Source organism: Bos grunniens, chromosome 6 (assembly GCF_055505025.1).
Source record: "Bos grunniens cultivar Pamir isolate PY7600 chromosome 6, Bosgru_T2T1.0, whole genome shotgun sequence".
In the NCBI taxonomy this organism is placed as follows: domain Eukaryota; kingdom Metazoa; phylum Chordata; class Mammalia; order Artiodactyla; family Bovidae; genus Bos; species Bos grunniens.
In genome coordinates this window covers 13,679,929-13,704,772 of record NC_141170.1, presented here as the reverse complement: position 1 = coordinate 13,704,772, position 24,844 = coordinate 13,679,929, and the positions used below count along the sequence as shown (strand labels likewise).

At 46.5% G+C, this 24,844-nt stretch overlaps 1 protein-coding gene across 2 annotated transcripts in view; it reads right to left on the bottom strand.

Annotated features, from left to right (window-relative positions):
• Window positions 1–24,844, bottom strand: part of STK32B (serine/threonine kinase 32B) — a 405,326-nt gene that overhangs the window by 263,608 nt on the left and 116,874 nt on the right. For both annotated transcript variants that reach the window (XM_086404828.1, XM_086404827.1), the window contains exon 3: window positions 11,108–11,259. In XM_086404828.1, the coding sequence (XP_086260954.1) occupies window positions 11,108–11,259 (152 nt within the window). The remainder of the gene's footprint in view (window positions 1–11,107; window positions 11,260–24,844) is intronic.

Sequence of the window (24,844 nt, the reverse complement as noted above, 5' to 3'; positions counted from 1 at the left end):
TGATGTAGTTTCATTATGCCCGTAATTCTTTGGATTTGATCACATAGCCTGGGTCATTCTGCTCTGCCTCTCACAGTTGGCTGTGCTTGGGCCCCGTTCTCAGCCCGCAAAGCAGGCTGCGGGTGGTCCAATCCCCGACTCACAGAGCAGGAGAGAGGACTCAGGCTGCTGGCTGTCAACATCGTCAAGCAGCAGAAACTCTTCCTTAAATGAAGCCACATGTAGAATATGAAGAAACATGAACGCAGAATGAGGCAGGACAGAGACCAAGTCCCTAGACTTTCAGCCCCATCAGGCCCGAGTAACCTCTAAGGAACTTTCTGGGCCCCCAGGTCTCCATGGAAACCAGGGAAGGACCAGGGGATAGAGTTTAAGCCTTTCAGGCCACAGGGGAGGAAACAGCACCCAGAGAAGGAAAGTGTCAAATCTGAAGTGAGTGGATACAATCCCAAAGATAGGTCTGTTTTCTCTTCAAAATTCTAATACAATTGCAAACAACTCTTCTTGCATCAGCTAGAAAAATGTAGATGGTGCAACATTCTGGAAAGTCTAAGTTCTGCAGGAATCCTGGCTCTCTCCTGTTAACTGTGAGGCCCTATACAATCAATCACTTAAGCTTCTCCAAGCCTCAGTTTCCCCATGTGTAACAATGCCTGCCTTGGGGACCTGCTGTGGGCAACGGGTGCCAGGAAATCCATGAGGTGCCACTTAACTTGGGGAGTCTCCCTGACGCCATAGCAAATGCCATGCTTCTTCTTCCTCCACAATGTCAATTTCCTGGGCACATGCACCCTCTTCCCAGCACTCGCCAGTATCTTGAATTGTCCGTATTTTAATAATTATTGGATTTTTGCCTGTCTCCTGTCCAAACCAGGAACAGGGATGCTCCATGCAGTTGAAGCCATGCCTTTTGCTTTACACATATCATCAGCACTTACGACCATACCTGGCACATAACAGGCACTCAATAAATACGTACTGGAGGAATGAACTCATGAGTCCAAGGACAGCGGGCGCTCGTGCAGAGCCCCAGTCTGATGCACAGTCTGTTCGTTTATAGCCCTAACCCCCCTCGGCCTCAGCTGTCTCTGTAAAGTGGAGAGGCCCAGAGCCAGCTGACAGGGCCCCAGGAATGATGAATGGCATGACCCCAGTGGAGCACTCAGTGCAATGCCAGGTACCCAGCAGGTGCTTAATATAAGTTCGCTATTAGAGCAGCCACCACTGTTATCCACCAGAATGTAGAAGGTCACTTCCACTTCTCAGCTTCATACACTTTACTCTGGATCACAGGTAAGGGGTGAAACCCCATGTGTCCAAATTAGGAAAATCTTTTCTACTGGGTTTAGAAGACTAAAGGGTTCGCTTTTGGTTTCCAGGTCAGTGTGGATTAGTGAGAGTGAAGAACCAAGGAAGTCGCCACCTACAGCTCCCTGCACATTATGTGGGGGAGATGGGACATTTACTCATTCCATCCCTCATTCAGCTGTTACTTAGTGAGCCATGTAACTTCACGTCTTTAATGCCAAGACGTGATCCTGAGCCCTGGGAAGGAGCAGTGGAAATGCAAGAGATTCTGCCCTTTTGGAATCCTTCCTTCCTTCCTTTGTGTCTGTGTGTGTGTGTTTAAATGAGGCATAGAAAATAAAGAAGATGAATAAGTAAAATGGATCATGTACTGTAAGGTTAGGAGCCGCCAGGGTAGAGAGGAACTCACAGTTTTAAATTGGGTGGTCAGAGAAAGAGCTCAAACAGGAGAAAGACCTGCTGGAAGTGAAGGGGTATGCCCTGCAGGTGTCCCCAGGAAGTTGTCCCAACAGAGGAAACATCAGTGCAAAAGACCAGAAGTAGGGACTGGTGGTGGGTGTGTGCCCAACTGCTGGAAGAAAATGGGGAGCTGCCATGTGACTTTCAAAAATGAGGAACAAGGACACCATGGTTTCCAATTTAATTAAGCTCACTACAGTGAATACACTCTTCCCAAATGTATTATATCCTAATGCAACTTTTGTATCTCTTGGGGATAGAGCTTAACATAAAATTGCTTGTCATTGAGACTCCCTCATCTTTAACGAAATCCTTACATGTTTAATCACTTAGTCATGTCCAACTCTTTGTGACCCCATGGCCTATACAGTCCATGGAATTCTCTAGGCCAGAATACTGGAGTGGGTAGCCTTTTCCTTCTCCAGGGGATCTTTCCACCCCAGGGATCGAACCCAGGTCTCCCACATTGAAGGTGGATTCTTTACCAGGTGAGCCACAAGGGAAGCGCAAGAATACTGGAGTGGGTAGCCTATCCCTTCTCCAGTAGATCTTCCTGACCCAGGAATTGAACCAGAGTCTCCTGCATTGCAGGCAGATTTCTAAATCTTCAACATGATAAAGGACATCCCTGGTGGCTCAGATGGTAAAGCGTCTGCCTACAATGCAGGAGACCCAGGTTCAATCCCTAGGTCAGGAAGATCTGGAGAAGGAAATGGCAACCCACTCTGGTATTTTTGCCTGAAAAATCCCATGGACGGAGGAGCCTGGTAGGCTACAGTCCATGGGGTCGCAAAGAGTCAGACACTACTGAGCGACTTCACTTTTCATGTTTAACTGCATTCCCTGCCTCCCACCAGAAACTTCATACACACAAACTGTTTACGGGATTTATGTTATTACCCACAGTTTTTCTCAGAAGGAAGTGTAAGAATGTATATATCTTGCTAACAAATATATCATTTCCATAGACCTTTCAGGTACACATTTGATTTGGACTTCAGAAAGCATGGAAAGGAGGGCGGTACTATACCCATTGTACAGATGAAGAAACTGAGGCTTTACCCAATATCTAACCACCGTATTTCTTCTTTTTAATTCCTCTCAAGGCATCGCTCTCATTGCTCATTCACCTTCAGACTATGAGGCTTATCCCTGAGCCTGGCTCCTAGAAGTTGAGTTTAGGAAGAGCAAATGCTTTGGTGTTAGACCTGGGCCTATCAGGGTTATTCTGGGCTGGCTTATACTGGCTCATGACAATTGCTGAATTTTCAGAAAATTTGCAAGCTGGCTGGCGTGCAATTAATTTGGTATAAACCATTTCCTAGACTGTTATTGCTGCTGTAATAGAGTACTATAGACTGGGGGACTTATAAACAATGGAAATTCCTTTCTCAAAACTGTGGAGGCTGGAAGTTCAAGATCAAGATCAAGGTGTGGGCAGATTTGAGGTCTGGCGAGGGTCAGCCTTCTGGCTCATAGATAGTTGTCTTCTTGCTGTGTCTTCACGAGGCAGAAGGGGAAGGAGTGAGTAAGGAAGCTCCATGGGGGCATTTATAAGGGCATTAATCCCATTCATGAAGGCTCCACCCTCGTGAATTAATCAACTCCCAAAGGCCCTCACCTCCTGACACCATCCCATTGCAGATTAGGCTTCAAACATATAAATCCAGGGAAGACACATACACCAAGTCTACAGCAGACCATGATGGGAATATTTACACCCTGGGAATTGGCTGACACTACAAATCAGGGTTTGCATTGTGTCCCCTTGGTCTGCTGGTTGTTAACCATTTCCTGGTATATTGTTGCCTCTAATCCCAATGCCACCTCCTGTCAGCTACTTAATCTTGCACGAGTTATTTAACCCACCCATCCTCAGCTTCTCCAACTGTAAACTGAAGACAAGAACATCCACCTTGAAAGATGGTTTGAACCAGTGAAGTTGCTCAGTCATGTCCAACTCTTTGTGATCCCATGGACTGTAGCCTACCAGGCTCCTCCATCCATGGAATTTTCCAGGCAAGAGTACTGGAGTGGGTTGCCATTTCCTTTTCCAGGGGATCTTCCCGACCCAGGGATTGAACCCAGGTCTCCCACACCGCAGGCAGACGCCTTACCATCTGAGCTACTAGGGAAGTGTTGTAAGATGGTTTAGATCAGGCTAAAATAGGAAAAGAGCCACGTACCATGGATGACCCAAATAGGGTAGTGTTACTAAGATTTTAAGACATGGATCTTAAGACCACTTGATAAAGTGTGGGAAGACTTTAATGAGTACCAAGGACCAAGGAGAGCCCTAATTACAGAAAAACCATGGGAAGTATAAGAAAGAGTCAGAGAAACGGGCACCAGAAGGGACTGTGTCGGGGGTTGGAAGGTGGGGAAGCAGAGGTCTCCAAAGACCACTGGCCAGTCCAAGGGAGTCCTGGCTTTCCCTCTGACCTTCTGCAAACTCCACGCCCTTCCTGATTGATTGATGGACCACCCCCCCACTTCACTCACAAGAACTGTCTGACATAGCGCCCAATTCTATCCTGCCTCCAGCCTGGTTTTTCATGGAACAACCTGTAGCTCCTCATCCCTCCCTTTCCACAGTTCAGTGCTGACCCTTTGGATATCAGAATGGAGCTGGGACATTTTATAATCCCCACTCACTCCCTTAGGGATGACAAACCTATTCCACTTAAAAGTAAAATTTGGGAAATCTGACATCTTGAAAGCACAAACCAAGTGACCAGTGATACTGACAAATCCTTGAATAGTAAAAGGTGAGACAAGGACCCTGGACATGTCAGCATCACCTCTTGCTTCCTTCTAGTAAGGGAGTTGCCATGGTGATGGAGACTAAAGAAGATGCTGCTAATTGGAATTGAGAAAACCCCATGAGCATTTCCCGTCTCTGACCCCCAGGACATGGTGGCCATTTGCTATCTCTATATTTTTTAAGTTACCCAGGCCCCCAAAGGACAGTGACTACTTAAGGAAAAGACCAGAGAAACACAAATTGGTTAAAGGGTCTGTCCTTTCTCATCTGTAAGCTCTGTAAAGATCAGGAGTGACTATCTTGCCCACTGTTCCATCACCAATGCCAGCACAGATGCTGCAGATCCTTAACAAACATTGAAAGAATTAATTTATTGAACACTGTGGATGCTGAGACTACAGAGGCGAATGAGACATGGCCCCAATCCCCAGGAGTCTCACACTAATGGAGGAAACAGATGTACAAGCAGATAAATGTGATTGAACTGCCTTGTTCTGCAATAGAGTCCAGAAGGAAGCACTACCTGTCGTCACGTGGGCAGCAACCCTGAGGCAGTTCGGAGGAGAAGGTAGTTGCTGGCCTATGAACTCCAAGAGGGCAGGAGACAGAAGGATCCTCTTCTTCTCTGGACCCTAAGAAATTAAGACGGGGGCACTTCCCTAGTGGTCCAGTGGATAAGAGTCCACCTACCAATGCAGGAGACATGGGTTTGATCTCTGGTCCGGGAAGATTCCACATATAGCGGAACAACTAAGCCCGTGTGCCACAACTACTGGGCCCGCACTCTAGAGCTCCCAAGCTGCAAGTACTGAGCTCCTGCCTCGCAACTACTAAAGCCCACACACCTAGAGCCTGTGCTCTGTTACAAGAGAAGTCACCGTAATGAGAAACCCACACACTGCAACTAGAAAACAGTCCCGCTCATCACACCTAGAGAAAGCCCACGCACAGCAATGCTCAGTCATGTCTGACTCTTGGCCACCCCATGGACTGTAGCCCGCCAGGCTCCTCTGTTCATGTCCATGGGGATTCTCCAGGCAAGAATACTAGAGTGGGTTGCCATGTCCTCCTCCAGGGGATCTTCCCAACCAACGGATTGAACTCAGGTCTCCCACGTTGCAGGTGGATTCTTTACCGTCTGAGCCACCAGGGAAGCCCAATGAAGACCCAGTGCAACTACAAGCAAAATTGAAAAAAAAAAAAAAAACTCTTTTAAGAAATTAAGCCAGTGCCTGGTACACAGGAAGAGTCAAATAAATGTCTATTTAATGAATGAATACTTGTAGGGGAAGAGCAGACGTTCTCACAGAGAAGAAAGGGGAATTGATATTCCAGGCAGAAAGAACAGCAAATGCAAAAGGCCTGGAGGGATCAAAACGACAAGATGAATGATGGGTCCCACTAATCACTTAGTGTGGCTGGAACAAAAATGCACGAAGACAGGAGCAGGCATGGGCGTCCAGAGGAGGGACTAACATAATATCAGAGGCCAGGTTGTGAAGAAACATTTATTCTGTGGGCTTTGGGGAGTCATTGCAGAATTCTAATCAGAGGTGGGGTGGGCTTAGATTTGCACTTTGATGAGACTTTCCCTGTGCTGTAGGCTAAATGTTTATGTCCCCTTCTCCCAGTTCATATGTTGAAACTCTAGTCCCCTGTGTGAGGGAGACAGAGTGGCCGGGGGATAATCAGGTCATGAGGATGGAGCCCTTGTGATGGTATTAGTGCCCTTATAAGTAGAGGCAAGACAGTGCTCTCCCTCTCTCTCCCTCTCTCTCAGACCAAGGGGAGGGCACAGCAGGAGGACAGCCATCTCTACACCAGGAAAAGGGTCTTCATCAGGACTTGACCATGCTGGCCCCCCGTCTCAGACTTCCCAGCCTGCAGAACTATGGGAAACAAATGTCTATTATTTAATCCACCAGTCTATGGTAATCTGTTATGGCAGCCTGAGCTGAACAAGACAACTTGTGTGTGGCAAACTGGTGATGACTAAGTGCTAAAATGCCAGTTGGGAGGTTGTAGCAATATTCAAGATCAAAGATGATTATTTTAATGAAAATGAAGCTGCTCAGTAACTGGTGATTCTTTATACAGGGCTTTGGTGTGTGCATGCTCAGTCTCTTTAGTTGTGTCTGACTCTGCGACCCCATGGTCTGAAGTTCGCCAGGTTCCTCTGTCCATGGGATTTTCCAGGCAAGAATACTGGAGTGGGTCGCATGCTATCCTCCAGGAGATATTCCCGACCCAAGGATCAACCCATGTTTCTGTGTCTCCTGCACTGCAGGCAGATTCTTTACCACTGAGCCCATCAGGGAAACTCTGTACAGGTCTTTGTCCTTCATCAGAGGTTCCCTAAGGGACTTCCTGTCTCTGTCCTCTCTACAACCTTCTTTCCTGCCCCCTGCTTCAGACAGATCAGCTCTATCTTTCAACACCTTATGTAGTTTTACTTGAATCAAAGGTCTCAATGCCGAAGAAAAACTAGCCACTAATTTAAGTGGTTCTTTCTTGGCTTCCAGTAGCCTGTTAGAGAGCTGTGTCATAATTCAGCCATTCTCTACTCAGGGAAGGCTCTAGAAACAATACTTGCTATGAGAACTGTTTACATTAATTGCAGGTATCTGTTCTCATCTTGTTCTGCCAGGTATCCACCCCTCCATCCCCACAGTTACTTCAACAGCAAATAGGGCAGGGGAGGCACCTGCCCAGCTGTAAATAGAACATTTAACAGTCTAGTAAATGTAGTCAATCTGGTAAGCAGAATTGGATTTTGAAAATACAGTCTGAAAATACACACAAACTACCTCCCCACTACCACTGATTGAGACAAAAGTCTTTAGTACTGAAAACTCAATCCATCTTCTAATAGTCAGCAAGCACGTCCTCATGTTCACAGCTGGATGAGGACAGGATTGGTCCAGCCAGCCCATAGCTGACCTGAAGGACAAGTGCTAGTCCTACCAGCAGCAGTGGAGGTCCCTGACCCAGCAGCCGCCTCAAGCTCAGGACCGTGTGGATGCTTGTATGCATTAATATTGCCCTGTTTGGTCTTTACAGCAACCCTGTGATGTGATCACCTTTTCACTTCCATTTTCCAAAGAAGTAAACTGAGACACAGAAGGGAGACTCAAATCACTCTCAAGGCATCTGTACTAGTCTGCTCAGGCTGCCGTAACAAAACCACCACCTGGGAGACTGAAGCAGTGGAAGTGTATTCTCGCACAATTCTGGAGGTTGGAAGCCCGAGATCGGGGTCCAAGATCAGGACGCAGGCATGGTTGTGTTCCGGTGAGGGCTCTCTTCTTGGTTTGCAGGCAGCCCCCTTCCTGCTCTGTCCTTACATGGTGGAGACTCGAACTCTCTCCATCTTCTTACAAGGCTACCATCCTTTTGGATTAGTGGTGGTAGTTGCTTAGTCATGTCCAACTCTTTGTGACTCCATGGACTGTAACCTGCCAGGCTCCTCTGTCCATGGAATTCTCCAGGCAAGAATATTAGAATGGGTTGCCATTCCCTTCTCCAGGGTCTCTTCCTGACTCAGGGATCGAATTCAGGTTTCCTGCATTGCAGACAGATTCTTTACCATCCGAGCCACCAGGGAAGCAGACAGGTAAAGATCACATTGGATTAGGGTTCTACCCTAATGACCTCGTTTAACCTTAATAGCCACCAAAAGGTCCTATCTCCAGATACAATCACATTGGGAGTTAGAGTATCAATATATGAATTTTTGTGGGGCAGGGAGAGGGTGGGGAGGAAACACAATTCAGTCCATAGCAACCTCTTCACCTACAAGAGGCAGAGCTGTTATTAGAACCTGGGAGGTCAGACCTCAGAGCCCGAGTGTTGGAACTCTCTGCCTCATCTCTCCCCTCCCCTCCTCTCCCACGCCCTGCCTCTCCAGGGCTCCTGTTACTGCACAACTCCTCTGTTTGGGGTGGGATATTTCATCACCTTTTTCCTTTGCTCCAGTTGTCTAAAGCCCCAGAGAGCAGAACAGCTTTGCTTCAGAACAGGTGAAAATATTGCACTTGACAACTCAACCTGAATCGTCACAGGCTTGGGAACACCCATCATTCATTCTCTAGAGGCCAAACTGTCGCGAAAACTAATCAGTGCCTGGTCTTTGCCTCTGCCAGTTATAGAGCATGTCAGCAAAAGACAGGAATGAGAAGGGGCGCAGTCAGGCGCTCCAAGGCCATGGTAATTCACCCTCCGTGTAATGAGATGAAAAGCTGACGTGTAATTAATTCAAAGCCATGGCGTCCTTATGAGCCTGACAAGTGATTCCACACCACACTCCCTGCTAGCAGGGTGACAGAGCAGCCAAACAGAAGCCTCGCAGGAGGTGTTCCATGCAGGGAGAAAGGGGAAACGGTGGGCAAAGAAGGGAAGGGCCAGGGCCTTCTCACAGCAGCAGTGGTAGAAGGGTTGCAAGCGTGGGCCATGAAGTCAGACTGGATTCAAGTCCCATCTCCTCCATCTACTAGTGGTGTGACTCAATTACCCCATCTGTAAAATGGGGACAGGTCACTCAATGCCAGCCCTGTATGCCAGCTATTGTCCTAGACGACTGTATTTTCAAGATACGGTACTATAAGATTAGAAATGTTTTCTTTACTTTTGTGGGTTTTTTAAAAATAAATAATTTGTGTGAAAAGTACTTTAAACCTATTACAGTACAGTATTATACAGCTGATTGTGTTAGTTGGGTACCCAGGCTAACTTTGTTGGTCTTACGAACAAACTGGACTTACGAATGCATTCTAGGAAAGATACTCATTCATATGCAGGGACTTACTATAAAAAAAGAATTACACACCAGAATGCAACCTAGTGGTGGTGGGATTCTAGATAACCATTTCCTTCTTGTTGTTCTTGTTTAGTTTCTGAATCCTGTCTGACTCTTTGCAACCCCATGGACTGTAGCCCACCAGACTCTTCTGTCCATGGGATTTTTCCAGGCAAGAATACTGGAGTGGGTTGCCATTTCCTCCTCCAGGGGATCTTTGCAACCCAGGAATCAAGTCCACGTCTCTTGCAGTGGCAGGTGGATTCTTTACCACTGAGTCACTGGGGAAGCCCTATTGCCTTCTTCCGTACATCATTTTCTGCATTTTGCAATGAACCTATACTGCTTTTCTGATCAGAAATGGTGCAGCCACTGTGCAAAATAGTCTGGAGGTTCCTCAAAAAATTAAAAATATAACTACCACATGATCCAGCTACCCCATTCCTGGGTATTTATCCAAAGAACAGAAAAATACTCATTCAAAAGATATTTGTACAACTATGTTATAATAGCCAAGATATGGTAATAACTTCACAGCCCATCAACAGACGAATGGATGGAGAAGATGTGGTGTGTGTGTGTGTATATACATAACTGATTACTACTCTGCCGTAATAATACAGATGAAATTTTGCTATTTGCAACAACATGGATGGACTTTGAGGGTATTATGGTAAGAGAAATAGATCAGATGGAGAAAGACAAGCCCTGTATGATTTTACTCACATGTGGCATATAAAAAACAAACAAAAAATACATGAACAAACCAGATCAATCAAAAACAAACACATACATGCTGAGAACACAGTGGTTATCAGAGGGAAAGGGGCGGGGCCAGGGGAGTGTGAAGTGATGAAAGGGGATCAACTGAATGGTGACGAATGGAAGCTTAATTTTTGGTGATGAGCACACTGGAGTGCATACAGAAATATAATGTTGTACACAAGAAACAAATATAGTATTAATAAACCAAATGTCCCCTCAACAAAAAGTAAATTAGAAAATTTCTCTTGCATAGCAATTAAAACATGAAGCGGTTTTATTTCCCCCAAATAACTGAAGTACCTGTGTGGCTGGATTCATGACAGACACACACTTGTTACCAGTCTCTAATGTATGACATTTCCCCATAGAAATGCCCATCTGAGGCATTTGGTAGGAGGAAGCTGGGTAGACTGGGAGGTATTAGAAGCCTCAGAAAGAGGAAACTTCACATGCAAAGGCTCAGAGGCAGGGAAACCACCAGCAAAGTGGCAAATCTAGGACACAAAGCAGAGACAAGAGCCAGCAGTGCTATGCAGAGAGTTTCAGAACATGGATGGAACTGGGCCCTGTGGGCCAGATTCAGAAGTTGGAATTCAGCATGTCCACACCGGGCAGCCATCCAGAGTGGAGTAAAACATCAGCTCCCAAAAGTCCTTCTTGCCATCAACATCATGCAGGTGATTTTCGATAAATTCCCTTAGAAGACTCCCACTTGGCATCCTCTTAAAACATTGTACCTGCGTTCTCAAACATACAACAACCTTCTCTTCTAAATCAATTTCAATTCCGATTCACCAGGTAAGAGAATAGAATGAAAATTAAGTATGTGCTTAATGATTTCATCAGAAAATGACAATAGTCATTGGAAAGCATACACAGTGATATATTCAAAAGAACATCCGAACCCAGAAAATTCCATTTCCTCTCTGAACAATGCAGGATTCCTGCTGCAGAGCCATGTCTGTGTTTGGCCGCACCATGAGGCATTCACAGCAACCCTGGAGGGACTCACTCACCAAAGATTGACCAGGAAAGGATGCTCCAGGCCCTGCATGATCTGGAGTTCCCGGAAGACGTTCCGCACCTCATCCCTCTCGATGCACTTCTGCTTGTTCATGTACTTCATCGCATACATTTTCTTGGTGTCTCGCTTCTGCACGATGCACACCTGAGTGACAGCCAAAGGGGAGAACGTTCAGACCAACATTTCAAAAGAACAAAAAGGGAAAGCTCCTCACTGCCTCCCCACTCCTGGGTTCAAGGCTCGGTTCTGAAATCCTGGTGGGCGAGCAGCCCTGGCTATGCCATAGTCCCTCCACATTGGCATCATGGAGGAGCTGCTGATCAGGTATTTACACTAAGTACTGCCCATATAGGGATTCCTTGGTGACTCAACCTCAAAGAATCCGTCTGCCAGTGCAGGAGACATGGGCTTGATCCTTGATCTGGAAAGATCCCTGGGAGTGAAACTTAAAGTCGTTCAGTCCTGTCTGACTCTTTGCGACCCCATGGACTATACAGCCCAGGGAACTGTCCAGGCCAGAATACTGGAGTGAGTACACTTTCCCTTCTCCAGGGGGATCTTCCCAACTCAGGGATCGAACCCAGGTCTCCTGTATTGTAGGGGGATTCTTTACCAGCTGAGCCACAAGGGAAGTCCAAGAATACCAGACTGGTAGCCTATCCCTTCTCCAGCGGATCTTCCCAACCCAGGAATCAAACTGGGGTCTCCTGCATTGCAGGCAAATTCTTTACCAAGTGAGCTATCAGGGAAGCCCTCCCCTGGAGAAGGAAATGGCAACCCACTCCAGTATCCTTGCCTGGAAAATCCCATGGACAGAGGAGCCTGGTGGGCTACAGTCTGTGGGGTCACAAAGAGTCAGACACAATTTAGTGGCTAAACAGCACAACCGCCTTCAACTGCAAGGAAACTGCAGCTGAGTGTGCTAATTAGAGTTCAACAAGCTTCTCAGTGTCAAATCCACAACACTTTGACTTTGGAGCAACTCCCTAACTCACAAGGGGCTGCAGTGGGAGGGGGAACCTGCTGTCAGAGAAGGCTGTCTGGAGGCGCTAATGCCAGAGGGGAGTCATGAAAGGCTGGCAAGATGGCAAAGTCAAAAGAAGAGACGTTCAAGGAAAAGGAAAGATATAAAGGAGGACATGGAGCCTTAGGACACCCAGCAAGGAGTACAGTGTCACTGGAAAAAATTAGCAGGAAGAACAGATACCGTGTTCCCAACATCCTGACAGGGTTTTGCCTTCCTTTCCCCAGGTTGCCACATCAAAGGACCACAGACTGGGGGGCTCAACACAGGAGACATTTACTGTCTCACAGCTCTGGAGGCCAGAAGCTCCAAATTAAAGTGCTGGCAGGGCTGTACCCTCTGCAGGCTCTCAGAGAGAATCTTTCTTGGCCTCTTCTAATTTCTGAAGGTTGTTACCAATCCTGGATGCTCCGTGCTAGCAGCTAAATAAGTCAGTAAGTGTTAGTCGCTCAGTTGTGCCCAACTCTTTGTAACCCTATAGACTGCAACCCACCAGGCTCCTCTGTCCATGAGATTTTCCAGGCCAGGATACTGGAGTGGCTTGCCATTTCCTTCTCCGGGGGATCTTCCCAACCCAGGGATCGAACCCCAGTCTCCTGCACTGCAGGCAGATTCTTTACCGACTGAGCTACAAGGGAAGCCCTTACTAGCAGCTCCATCATGTAAATTTGGGGGTGGGGTGACACTGTTCAACTCAGTACAGTAACTACTCTTAACACCCTCACTTGACAGATAAAGGAAGAGATGCACAGAAAGGTCTTAGACCTTCTTCACACCTTGGGACTCAAACTCAGGCTCTCTGCCCCTCCAGCCGGTGCTTTTCACCAATGATGCTCCTCCTGGGAAACAGGGCTGTGATGGACAACACCAGGGATGTGGTCGCCGGCCTGGGAGTGCAGGGTTTTCTCCAGGCAGCCCAAGTTGCTCTTCTGTTGGAACTCGGGACCCTTTTGGCCCCAACAGGCTGTGAATCTGAGGCGGATACAAGACGGTGGGGGCTTTCCTGGTGGCTCAGTAGTAAAGAATCCATCTGCCAATGTAGGAGATCTGGGTTCGATCCTTGGTCCAGGAAGATCCCACATGCCATGGAGCAACTAAGTCTCTATGCCACAACTACTGAGTCTGTGCTCTAGAGCCCAGGAACCAAAACAACGGAAGCCCCTACACTCCAGAGCTGGTGCTTGGCAACCAGAGAAGCCACCGCACTGAGAAGCATGTGCACCACAACTAGAGTAGCCCCGATTCACTGCAACTAGAGAAAAGCCTGCACAGCAACAAGGACCTAGCAGAGCTCATTAAAACAAACAAAAAAAGAAGATGATGGACAAAAGCCTGAATTCCGATTCCCACTCTGGTTCTTGCTGTCTTTCTGAGCTTCTGTCTCAGCATCTGTCTGAACTGAGTTATCAAAGCCCACCCTGCCCCACTGGGATGAAACTAAATAAGACTGAGGATGTGAGAGAGCCTGGCTGCATCTGGGGGATGATAAATGTCACCCGAATCTTAATGTCTTAAAGAGCACATTTCATGAAACCTCCAAATGAGTGTTTTTCTAGGCAGTACATCAGTGGCACAAAGTTCTTGTTGTTCAGTAGCTCAGTTGTGTCTGCCTCTTTGTGACCTCGTGGACTGCAGCACACCAGGCTTCCCTGTCCTTCACTATCTCTTTGAGTTTGCTCAAACTTATGTCAATAGAGTCGGTGATGCCATCCAACCATCTCATCCTCCGTCGTCCCCTTCTCCTCCTGCCTTCAATCTTTCCCAGCATCTGGGTCTTTTCTAGTGAGTCAGCCCTTCGCATCAGGTGGCCAAAGTACTGCAGTTTAAGCTTCAGCATCAGTCCTTCCAATGAATATTAAGTGTTGATTTCCTTTAGGATGGACTGGTTTAATCTCCTTGCAGTCCAAGGGACTCTCAAAAGTCTTCTCCAACACCACAGTTCAGAAGCATCAGTTCTTTGGTGCTTATCCTTCTTTATGGTCCAACTCTCACATCCATACGTGACTACTGGAAAAACCATAGCTCTGACTATACGCACCTTTGTTGGCAAAATGATGCCTCTGCTTTTTAATACACTACCTAGGTTTGTCTAGGTTTTCCTTCCAAGGAGCAGTGTCTTTTAATTTCACGACTGCAGTCACCATCCACAGTGATTTTGGAGCCCAAGAAAATGAAGTCTCTCACTGTTTCCATTGTTTCCCCATCTATTTGTCATGAAGTGATGGGACTGGATGCCATGGTCTTACTTTTTTGAATGTTGAGTTTTAAGCCAGCGTTTTCACTGTCTTCTTCCATCTTCATCAAGAGGCTCTTTAGTGGCATGAGGTTGAAGGCTCACAACCTTTACCAACAAACTTTAAGTTTGTATAAAGCCAGAGGAGGCAAAGGTGTGCTATACAAAAGCCCTGTGGGGCCCTGGTCCACAGGAATCTGAGACCCTTCTACAGCCCTGAGATCCACATCTGCAGGCAGACATGTGGTGGGTGGATCATTCTACTAATTAGGGTTTCCCATCTCCGTCACTCTTCATTTGTCTTCTCAGAAAAGGTGTGGAACAGACACGACTTCTGCCAGGGCTGGGAGCCCTGAAGTCCAGTCAGCTGCATCATCTCAAAAAGCTGAGGCTGTGACTCCATGGGGTCTGGGCAACACCCATGTGAGAGGAAGAGCCCCTGTCCCCCCTACCCTGTCCCCAGCTCTTGTTGGTATAACTGATGGTGGGCGAAGGTGCTGAGAGATGGCTCTCACCTCCCCGGGAAGAGGGGAAGTTGACACTCACTGCAGCTCAGAGGCAGCTCAGGAGCTAGGGGAGACTCTTCAAAATGGGATTCGAATTCGAGCTTTCAAAGCAGAGCTCGTGAGTTGCATAGGGCTTGGACGTCTGACTCTGGGTACCAGATAAGGAAGGGAGGTTGATACAGAATGTTGCCTGGAGGGGTTGAGCATCTCAGCCTCCTGGGCTCAGAACAGGTGTTCCAGAGGGAACGTCAGCCCTCCTTACCAACGGTCAGCTCTGCTCAGGTGCTGGGAAATTTCCAAACAGAGGAGGTGGGTCCCAGGTGGCCTCAGCACTCCTCAGCAGGGCAGCACAGAACCCCTTCCACCAGAAACCACAATTAATGAGGCAGACTACATGCAGTTTGGCCAGAGCCACTCCAGCTGCTGACTGGCAGTTAACAACCCTCATTAGTCTAATTCAGTTAGGAATTGATTTATCATTTATTAATAACAATTTATTGGGGCAAATAAATAAATGCTAGTGAGCATGGATTTCAGATGACTTGTCGTAAGAAAGACATGTGGCCAGCATACTGTGCATCAGAAATCTGGGACCTGATCCCACTTTGGCAGAGAAGGGGGACCACTGGGTGTTGAGAATCTCCATCACACTGGCATCCAGTAGTCCCCAGTGGACTGCTCATTCACAGCACTGAGGACCTCAGTCTGCAGCACCCTCAGAGGTCTGGGAGGGCCCTAGGATGGTGTATTTTTAAAAAGCTTCCCAGGGGAATCTGATGTGCAGGCCAGCTGAGAATCCCTTTGCTGGACTCTTCAGGAAAGTCCTTGTCTGGCTGTATCCTCAGTGACCTTTATGGTCAGGACTGTGAACCCCACTCTTCAGCTCAGGCAAGCCTGGCTCTGGGGAAACAGATGACCCCAGAATCAGAGAAACCAGAGCTGTGCTGGGAACCCAGGACTGTGCAGGTGCAAAGGCTGGTGCTGCCCTTCCGTGGACCAGCCTGGATGCTTCTTCGTACATGATTCAGTTGACCTTTGCTGTGCTGCCCACCCCATCCTCAGCTTGAGTGCACTTAGCAAATCCTGCTGATTGATGTACAGCTGTAGTGTAACATTTAAAGACACTGGTGATGCTTGCAGGAGCAAGAATCTGAGCGGGGGAAAAAACCAAATTGGGGAAAAGTGAAAAAAATCAGGATTAAATAAGGTCAATATGCCAGCAAATTTGGAAAACTCAGCAGTGGCCACAGGACTGGAAAAGGTCAGTTTTCATTCCCTAAGAAAGGCAATGCCAAAGAATGTTCAAACTACGACACGATTGTACTCATCTCACACACTAGGAAAGTAATGGTCAAAATTCTCCAAGCCAGGCTTCAGCAGTACATGAACCATGAACTTCCAGATGTTCAAGCTGGTTTTAGAAAAGGCAGAGGAACCAGAGACCAAATTGCCAACATCTTCTGGATCATCAAAAAAGCAAAAGAGTTCCAGAAAAACATCTATTTCTGCTGTACTGACTATGCCAAAGCCTTGACTGTGTGGATCACAATAAACTGTGGAAAATACTGAAAGAGATGGGAATACCAGACCACCTGACCTGACTCTTGAGAAACCTGTATGTAGGTCAGGAAGCAACAGTTAGAACTGGACATGGAACAACAGATTGGTTCCAAATAGGAAATGGAGTATGTCAAGGTTGTATATTGTCACCCTGCTTATTTAACTTATATGCAAAGTACATCATGAGAAACGCTGGGCTGGAAGAAGCACAAGCTGGAATCAAGATTGCCGGGAGAAATATCAATAACCTCAGATATGCAGATGACACCACCCTTATGGCAGAAAGTGAAGAGGAACTGCCGGGGTCCAGCCCCGGTGGATCCAGGGAATTCAAAGCAGGGACGGCATCGGCGAGGATCAGGAAACAACTGCTTAATTAAACGTTAATTAAGGATATAAAGAGTGATAGAATAAGGATAGCTCAGTAGGAAAATTCAGTAAGAGAAGAGGCTGAAATAAGGATAGCTCAGTGAGGAAATTCAGTGGAGAAAAGAGGCTGAATAATTCAGCCAGAAGGTGAGAGAAAGAATGACATGGGGAGACCAAGTTTCGGTGAACAAGGCCCGCACTTTATTTTCCAAAGTAGTTTTTATACCTTAAGTTATGCATAGAGGATAATGGGGGAAGGGGTAGAGTCATGCAGTAAGCCAGGCTTTCTTCCTACAAACTTATCATATGCAAAAGTTTAGGTGATTTGCATCATCTTCTGGCCCGGAGGCCTGTTAACATTTTAAGACCCTTTCTTCAGAAAACTTATTTTTCTCTAAAGGTGATAAGTCAAGCGCCACCCTCCAAAAGCATTAGATAAAGTTGCATTCCTACAGAGCAAAGGTGTGGTGGGCTATAACAAGAAAAAGAATTAACTCAAGGGTCCAAGGTTACAAACATTAAAGCTACTACTTACACCAATTATATCAATCAATACACTGCCAGGGACACAGCAGGTAAGGGATATGGAGACTTAGCAGCAAACATTGGCCCAACAAGTGAAAAACCCTTCACCAATACAATTTCTAATCAATCTTTTAACTGCTCAAAGGAATCTGTACTCAGAAAGTTTAGAACATCTCATGCCTCTCACAGTTGGGAGGCTCTGAGCAATATCATGTGGCCGGAAAAACCTATTCAGGCAGGCTAGAGGATTTCCAAAGGAGTTTGTAGGTTGAAACACTGTCACACCCAGGAATTAAGTGGAGCTGTAAGCTAATTCTTTTTTCAGAGAGAGGTAGTGGGGGACAGCCCCCCGTAAAGTCTGAGGTGTAGGTGAAAGCACAAAGCAGAAAGTAGGCAGACTCTGGTTTTGGGGGTAGATGCTCGAGAATTTCCAGGGAGACTCCTGAGGCTTGATCCCGCCTTTGCGTATGCCGAGCCTCCTTCCTCATGACCTTTGCCACAGGCGGAGCTTGCTCCCCCCAAGGAACTGAAAAGCCTCTTGATGAAAGTGAAAGAGAAGAGTTAAAAAGTTGGCTTAAAGCTCAACATTCAGAAAACTAAGATCATGGCATCTGGTCCCATCACTTCATGGGAAATAGACAGGGAAACAATGAAAACAGTGGCAGACTTTATTTTGGGGGGGCTCCAAAATCACTGCAGATGGTGATTGCAGCCATGAAATTAAAGACGCTTACTCCTTGGAAGGAAAGTTATGACCAACCTAGATAGCATATTGAAAAGCAACAAAGGTCCGTCTAGTCAAGGCTATCGGAGAAGGCAATGGCACCCCACTCCAGTACTCTTGCCTCAAAAATCCCATGGATGGAGGAGCCTGGTGGGCTGCAGTCCATGGGGTCGCTAAGAGTCGGATATGACTGAGAGACTTCACTTTAACTTTTCACTTACATGCATTGGAGAAGGAAATGGCAACCCACTCCATTGTTCTTGCCTGGAGAATCCCAGGGACGGGGGAGCTTGGTGGGCTGCCATCTATGGGGTCGCACAGAGTCGGACACAACTGAAGTGACTTAGCAGTAGCAGTAGCAGTCAAGGCTATGGTTTTTCCAGCGGTCATGTATGGATGTGAGAGTTGGACTGTGAAGAAAGCTGAGTGCTGAAGAATTGGTGCTTTTGAACTGTGGTATTGGAGAAGACTCTTGAGAATCCCTTGGACTGCAAGGAGATCCAACCAGTCCATCCTAAAGGACATCAGTCCTGGGTGTTCATTGGAAGGACTGATGCTGAAGCTGAAACTCCAATACTTTGGCCACCTCATGTGAAGATCTGACTCACTGGAAAAAACCCTGATGCTGGGAGGGATTGGGGGCAGGAGGAGAAGGGGGCGATAGAGGATGACATGGCTGGATGGCATTACCGACTCGATGGATGTGAGTTTGGGTGAACTCTGAGTGTTGGTGATGGATAGGGAGGCCTGGTATGCTGCGATTCATGGGGTCGCAAAGAGTTGGACATGACTGAGCGACTGAACTGAACTGAAAGGGGAGTGGTCATGCTGGGTACCATTGTTCAAATATCTTTTTTCTGACGTGAAGATTGCGTTTGGCAGACAATGATTGTTAACTACCTAAATGCATCCTCTCCCTTCTTCCTTTATAATAGGACAATTTTCTTCAAGGAGGCAGTATGAGCTATTAAATACTCACTTGCAGCCAGAAGTAGCCATAGTTCTGACCCGTGAGATATTAGACTGTTTCTGACTTCTAAGTTTGCTTTTTGCTTTTTGACTTCTGCTTTTGCTTTCTGCATAAAAGGGAATAGCTACAGATGGTTTCAATTTTCTCCTATTCCCTACTTTTATTCTCCTTTTGACCTTGCGCTTTCTGCATAAAGGGTAATAGCTACAGATGATTCCAATTTTCTCCTCTGCATCACTTTTATTCTTTCTACCTTGAGCACATATGTAACGTCTGGAGCTGCAGCAGCCGCTTGTGATCTTGAGGCTACAAGAGTCTCAGAGATACTGAAACTGTTACCATGGTGCCACCTACCTTCAAACTTCTTGTTATATGAGAAAATAAACCCTCTTTGTTTAAGCCACTCCAATGGCAGATTTTCTATTTCTCACTCCTGAGAACATCTTCATCTGATATACAAACTATACAATGATTTTTCATGGCACAGAAATTCCATGTGGGCTGTTGCCGGGAGCTGGCATGGCCGAAGAACCCTGACAATACAAGGAAGAATGATTATGAGAAGCAGAAGGCTGTGATCTATGGAGCCTCATTAAAGTGATCAAAAGTTAGCTTTGTGAAAATACTCATTTGGATGAGTATTTCAGTCAGTAAACATTTGATAAATGCCTGCCATGGTTCTGGCACTGTGCTAACCATGAAGATATGGCATGGCTCTAAGCACTCAAGATTTGATGGGATAAACAAACAATACTCAAGAGTGAAGACAAAGTACCTCACTTCAGGTCCCCGGGCCCCATGCAGCATGGCCCCAGCCCCGCTTTACTTCTACCTGTTACTCTCCTCCCAGCTCGCTTCTTACCCTGGCCTCATGCCATTCCTGTCTACACGCTTTCCCCACATGTACAGTCTTGGTTGCTCACCTCCTTCAGGCTCTGCCCAGGAGTCACCTTATCCCAAAAGCCATCCCTGAGCTCCTTCTGTGAACGAGCCAATCCCTCCTCAGTCCCCACCCCCGTACCTGTGTCCCTGTCATCCACCTCCCATCACCAAACATGCTTCTGGGTTTGTTTCCCTTTTGTCTGTCTCCCTTGCTATAGTGTAAACCCCATGATAACAGGGATTTTTCTCTCTTTTATTCACTGCTCCCTCCTTAGTGACTTGAACAGTGCCAAGCACAACTAGTTGACCTCTGTGGCTGGCTAGCTAGTTGGAGGAATGGATAATTACTACTTCAGAAAGAGCAGTGCTGTGAGACAGATGAGCACATGAAGCTAAGGTACCTGAGAAGAGGAATCCTAACCAGGACCTGTGATTAGGAGAAGGCATTCTGGAAGAGGCTGCATTTGAACATTCCTTGTTTCTCAGTCAACAAGGGTTGGCGTCATGACGATGGAAGTGTGGGAGGAGGTGGAAGGAAGGGCATTGCCAGGAGAGGGCACAGTCCCTCTGCAAACACAGAGAGCTGGAACATGTATGTTAGTAGTGCTCTCAACTTCCTCATCTGTAAAATGGGGGTAGGAGCGTACCTATCTTAGTGGGTGATTTTGAGGGTTACATGATAAGCACTTACTAAATTATTATTGTTGTGATTATGGGAGAAGGAAATGGTAACCCACTCCAGTACTCTTGAATGGAAAATCCCATGGACAGAAGAGTCTGGCAGGCTACAGTCCATGGGGTCGCAAGAGTTGGACACAACTAAGCGACTAAACCACCACTACCACCATTTTGATTATGATCATTATTCATACACGTTATGAAGGTAAGAATAGAGAATGTTGAAGAGATGTGCAGAATTGGCCCACCAAGGAGCTCAGGAACAATTTCACAATTGTTTGATGTGATGGTGAATCGTATGTGTCAGCTTGGCTGGGTCATGATGCCCAGGTATATGGTCAAACAGGATTCTGTATGTGTAGGTGCTTTTGCATGCATGCCTGCTAAGTCACTTCAGTCATGTCCAACTCTCTGAAACCCTATGGACTGTAATCCGCCAGGGTTCTCTGTCCATGGGATTCTCCAGGCAAGAATACTGGAGCAGGTTGCCATGCTCTCCTCCAGGGCATCTTCCCAAACCAGGGACTGAATCCACATCTCCAGCACCTCCTACATTGACAGGCAGGTTCTTTACCACCGGGTGCTTTTAGATAAAATTAATTTGTGATGAATTTAAACAAGTGGACTTTGAGTAAAGCAGATTGCTCTCCATAGTGTGGGTGGGCCTCATCCAATCAATTGAAGACCTCAACAGAACAAAAGACCGACCTTCCCCGAACAGAGGGAATTCTGCAGCAGATGGCCTTTGATCTTACACAGCAATATCAGCAACTTCCTGGATCTCTAGCCTGACAGCCTATCCTGCAGATTTTGGACTTGCTAGCCTCCATCATGATGTGAACTAATTACTTAAATAACTCTATCTCTATCTCTCCCTGTACACCTCTTATTAGCTCTGTCTTTCTGGAGAACGTTGACTAATACATATGGCAATGAATCAGCCAGGATCACAAGTCACCACCTAATGTCAACTTCTCCTGGGCCTGGGGAGCCACTGAGGCCTCCAGGGCTGGGCATCTGGCTTTTCTCCACAGTCCACTAAAATGTAAGCACAGGAAGCTCAAACTGCATGGTACTTGATTCTAAAGTATTTGTCCCCAGTCAGCAGAAAAAGAGACGGCAGAATGAAGAGGCATCCCTTGCCTGGGGCACAGCCCCATGGTGTGTCCAGCTTCACTCTAAGCTGAACTGGCCTCTCCTTGGGATGCTAAGAAACAGTGCACCCACCCCATGGACCCTGCATCTGTGAGTTCTGATCTGTATCAGGTGAAGCTCACTCCCGTTCACCTGAGACACTGCATGGCAGATATCATGGAGATAGACCATGGTGAAAACCGAGGCAACAAGTGTGAGGAGCAGAAGACAGATGGCCTTGCATGGCATGTTTAAAAGGTTGGTGTTGCAGGTTGAATTATGTTTCCCCAACTCTGCATGGTGAAGCCCTAACCCCCACTACTTCAGAATGTGAGGCATTTGGAGACACGGCCTTTAAAGAGGTAATTAAGTTAAAATGAGGGCATGAGGGCAGGCCCTGATCCAATTGGGCTGGTGTCCTCTGGCCTCCAGAACTGTGAGACAACCACTTCTGTGGCTTAAGCACCCAGGCTGTGGAATTTTGTCACATTGGCACAAGCAGGCCAATATGGTTGGCTTTTGTCCTGAGGACACTGGGGAAATACAGAAGGGTTTAAAAACTGGATCCCAGCTATACAACTGTGAATGAAAGAATAAAGGAAATAACATACAAACATACAACGTGGAAGATATGGCGTTTGGGGGGAGGGGAATGTTTTTCTAACAACAGGGTGGAGAGGAGTGTGGAGGTAATTCCAAGAGTGTTTTATAAATAATTTATTGCCACTGCTTACGCACACAGTTTTCCTCAGGAGTCATAAGGGACTTGCTTTGTTAGGAAATGCCAAAAGGCGTCATGGGGACAAGGGTCCAGGACCAGCCCTGTTACTTCTAACCCCCTTATCCTGGAATGTACTCTCTAGGATGAATCAAGGTTGGCACCGGTTTATAGGCAGAGAAAGTCCTCAGGAAGCTCATCCAGAAGATGGACTGAGACGTCATTGTGGGAAAATGGGAAATGCAAATGAGTAATAACGTCTGTTACTAATAAACTGGTCAGTAATGGATCATTTGCTCTGGCCAAGCTTGAAAGCCATTCACGAGTGAGCCTGCATTTCCTCTGATATTTAGCTCTTAAAGCAGTCCATGGAAGCCAGCAAATTCCTCTAACCCATGCCTCAAGCCAAACACGGACTAATTAATATGAAAGGAATAAGTGTGTGTGCGTGCTAGTTGCTCAGTCCTGTCTGACTCTTTCCAACCCCATGGACTGTAGCCGGCCGGGTTCCTCTGTCCATGGGATTCTCCAGGCAAGAATACTGAAGTGGGTTGCCATGCCCTCCTCCAGGGGATCTTCCCCACCCAGGGATCCAACCCAGATTCCCCTGCATTGCAGGCAGGTTCTTTACCATCTGAGCCACCAGGGAAGCCCATGAAAGGAATAAACACTTCACTCAAAAGAAATGGATTCCAACCCTTATCAAAGATGCCTGCATGAACAATGAAAGGTGCCAGTAAAAGCATCATGCTAAAGAATTCTAAAACTGATTCTTCCATAAGAATAACAGCTCATTTCAGAGACACAGAGAAGTGAGACATCTTGCCCAGAGTCACCAGGTTGACCCAAATTCCAGCTCAGCTCTGTCAGACTTAGAGATGAAACTGTCTAACAATTGTGCTATAAAACGATGAACTCTTGCAATGTCCTGAAAACAGCAAACATATGCGCCAGGCCCCCACTTACAGCAGGATGCAACATTGGCTGGGCGTCTTACACACATCTGCTGCCACCGCCCCATCACTAACTCTGGCCCTACCACAGGACCTTTGCATCGGCTGGCCGCTTTTGTCTGTGAAGTTCTTCCCCCTGAATCTCCACGTGGTCTGTCTCCTTAGCAGCTAGGTATTGGCTTAACTGTCTCCATCTCAGAGAGGCCTTCACTGTTGCCCTCTCCTCCAAGGAAAGCTGTCCTACCCTCCCAGGTCATCACATTACACATTTTCTGCAGCGCAATTATCAGCACTGAGATCATGTTTATGTACTGTTTGTGTATTTATCTTCCCTACTAAACTGTCAACTCGGTAGCATCAGGGACCTCATTCATCTTGCTTGCCACACCCTCACAAGTACGCAGACGAACATTGGGACAGAACAGTTGGCAGAAACGTTTACTGTCTGACTCAAAGTCCTGCTGTCCTTTCCACCCCTACTCCTATCCTAGAGGCCCAGCAACTTAAAAGATGAAAATGATTCCAAAACTGTACATTTTTAAGGGAAAAAAATATGCTGATCAGTCAAATGTTTCTGAACATTCAAACTGATAAAACAGATACATAAGACCAAATCTCTAAAAACTGCAAAATTGATTTGTTGCAGTCTGGGCAGTAAATTGGTTAGTCTGCTATTAATCAAATAGTTTTTCACACGCAGATGTAAAAGTCGGGAATGTGGAAGGAGACAGCTAATAATATGCTTGTGTGTGGAAATGATCGTCATTGCATAATAAGATAGTGTGGAGTCTGGAATTATCATCTGTGCAACTCCTGCTCAGTTTTATCCAGAATCTGCCTTTAAGGGACATAAAAAGCTATTATCATATAACTATTCCACTTTCTGCTGTTTTATGTGCAGACTGCCTCTGGCTATTCCATGAATTTTAATTAACTCTCTGTTTATTTTGCTTCAACCCTATGACTCTCTAAGCACAGGGCCCATTTGCTAATCCAAGAAAGACACTTTTGAAGTGAACTTCTCAGGAAGTTCTCCCAAAGGTATCTTCCTCCTTCCCTTGAAAATAATTAAGCCCTGTCGACTTTCAAGTTGACTCAGAGCAGAGTACTCCAGCCTGGACTTTCTCTGCTGGAGCAAAAGCAAAACATTCACCGGCTCCACCTTCCAAGGGGTCACGAGGAACTTGTGAGGCAGGGAGAGTGAGCCTGGAGAGAGAGGGGGCCTCTGTGAAAAATGAGAGTTTGCAGCAAGGGGGATGCAGAAATTATCCTCAGGACCCTAATCCAGAGGCAGTCAGTATAAACTGGTCAACTAACTCTTATCAGTTAATTTGTTAATTATCAAGGTTTTCACTCATTTATATAATATTCATTCATTTAATTATGTAGCATATATGTCATATGCATCATATACACATTGTATATGTAAATAAATATTGTATGTGAACATAAA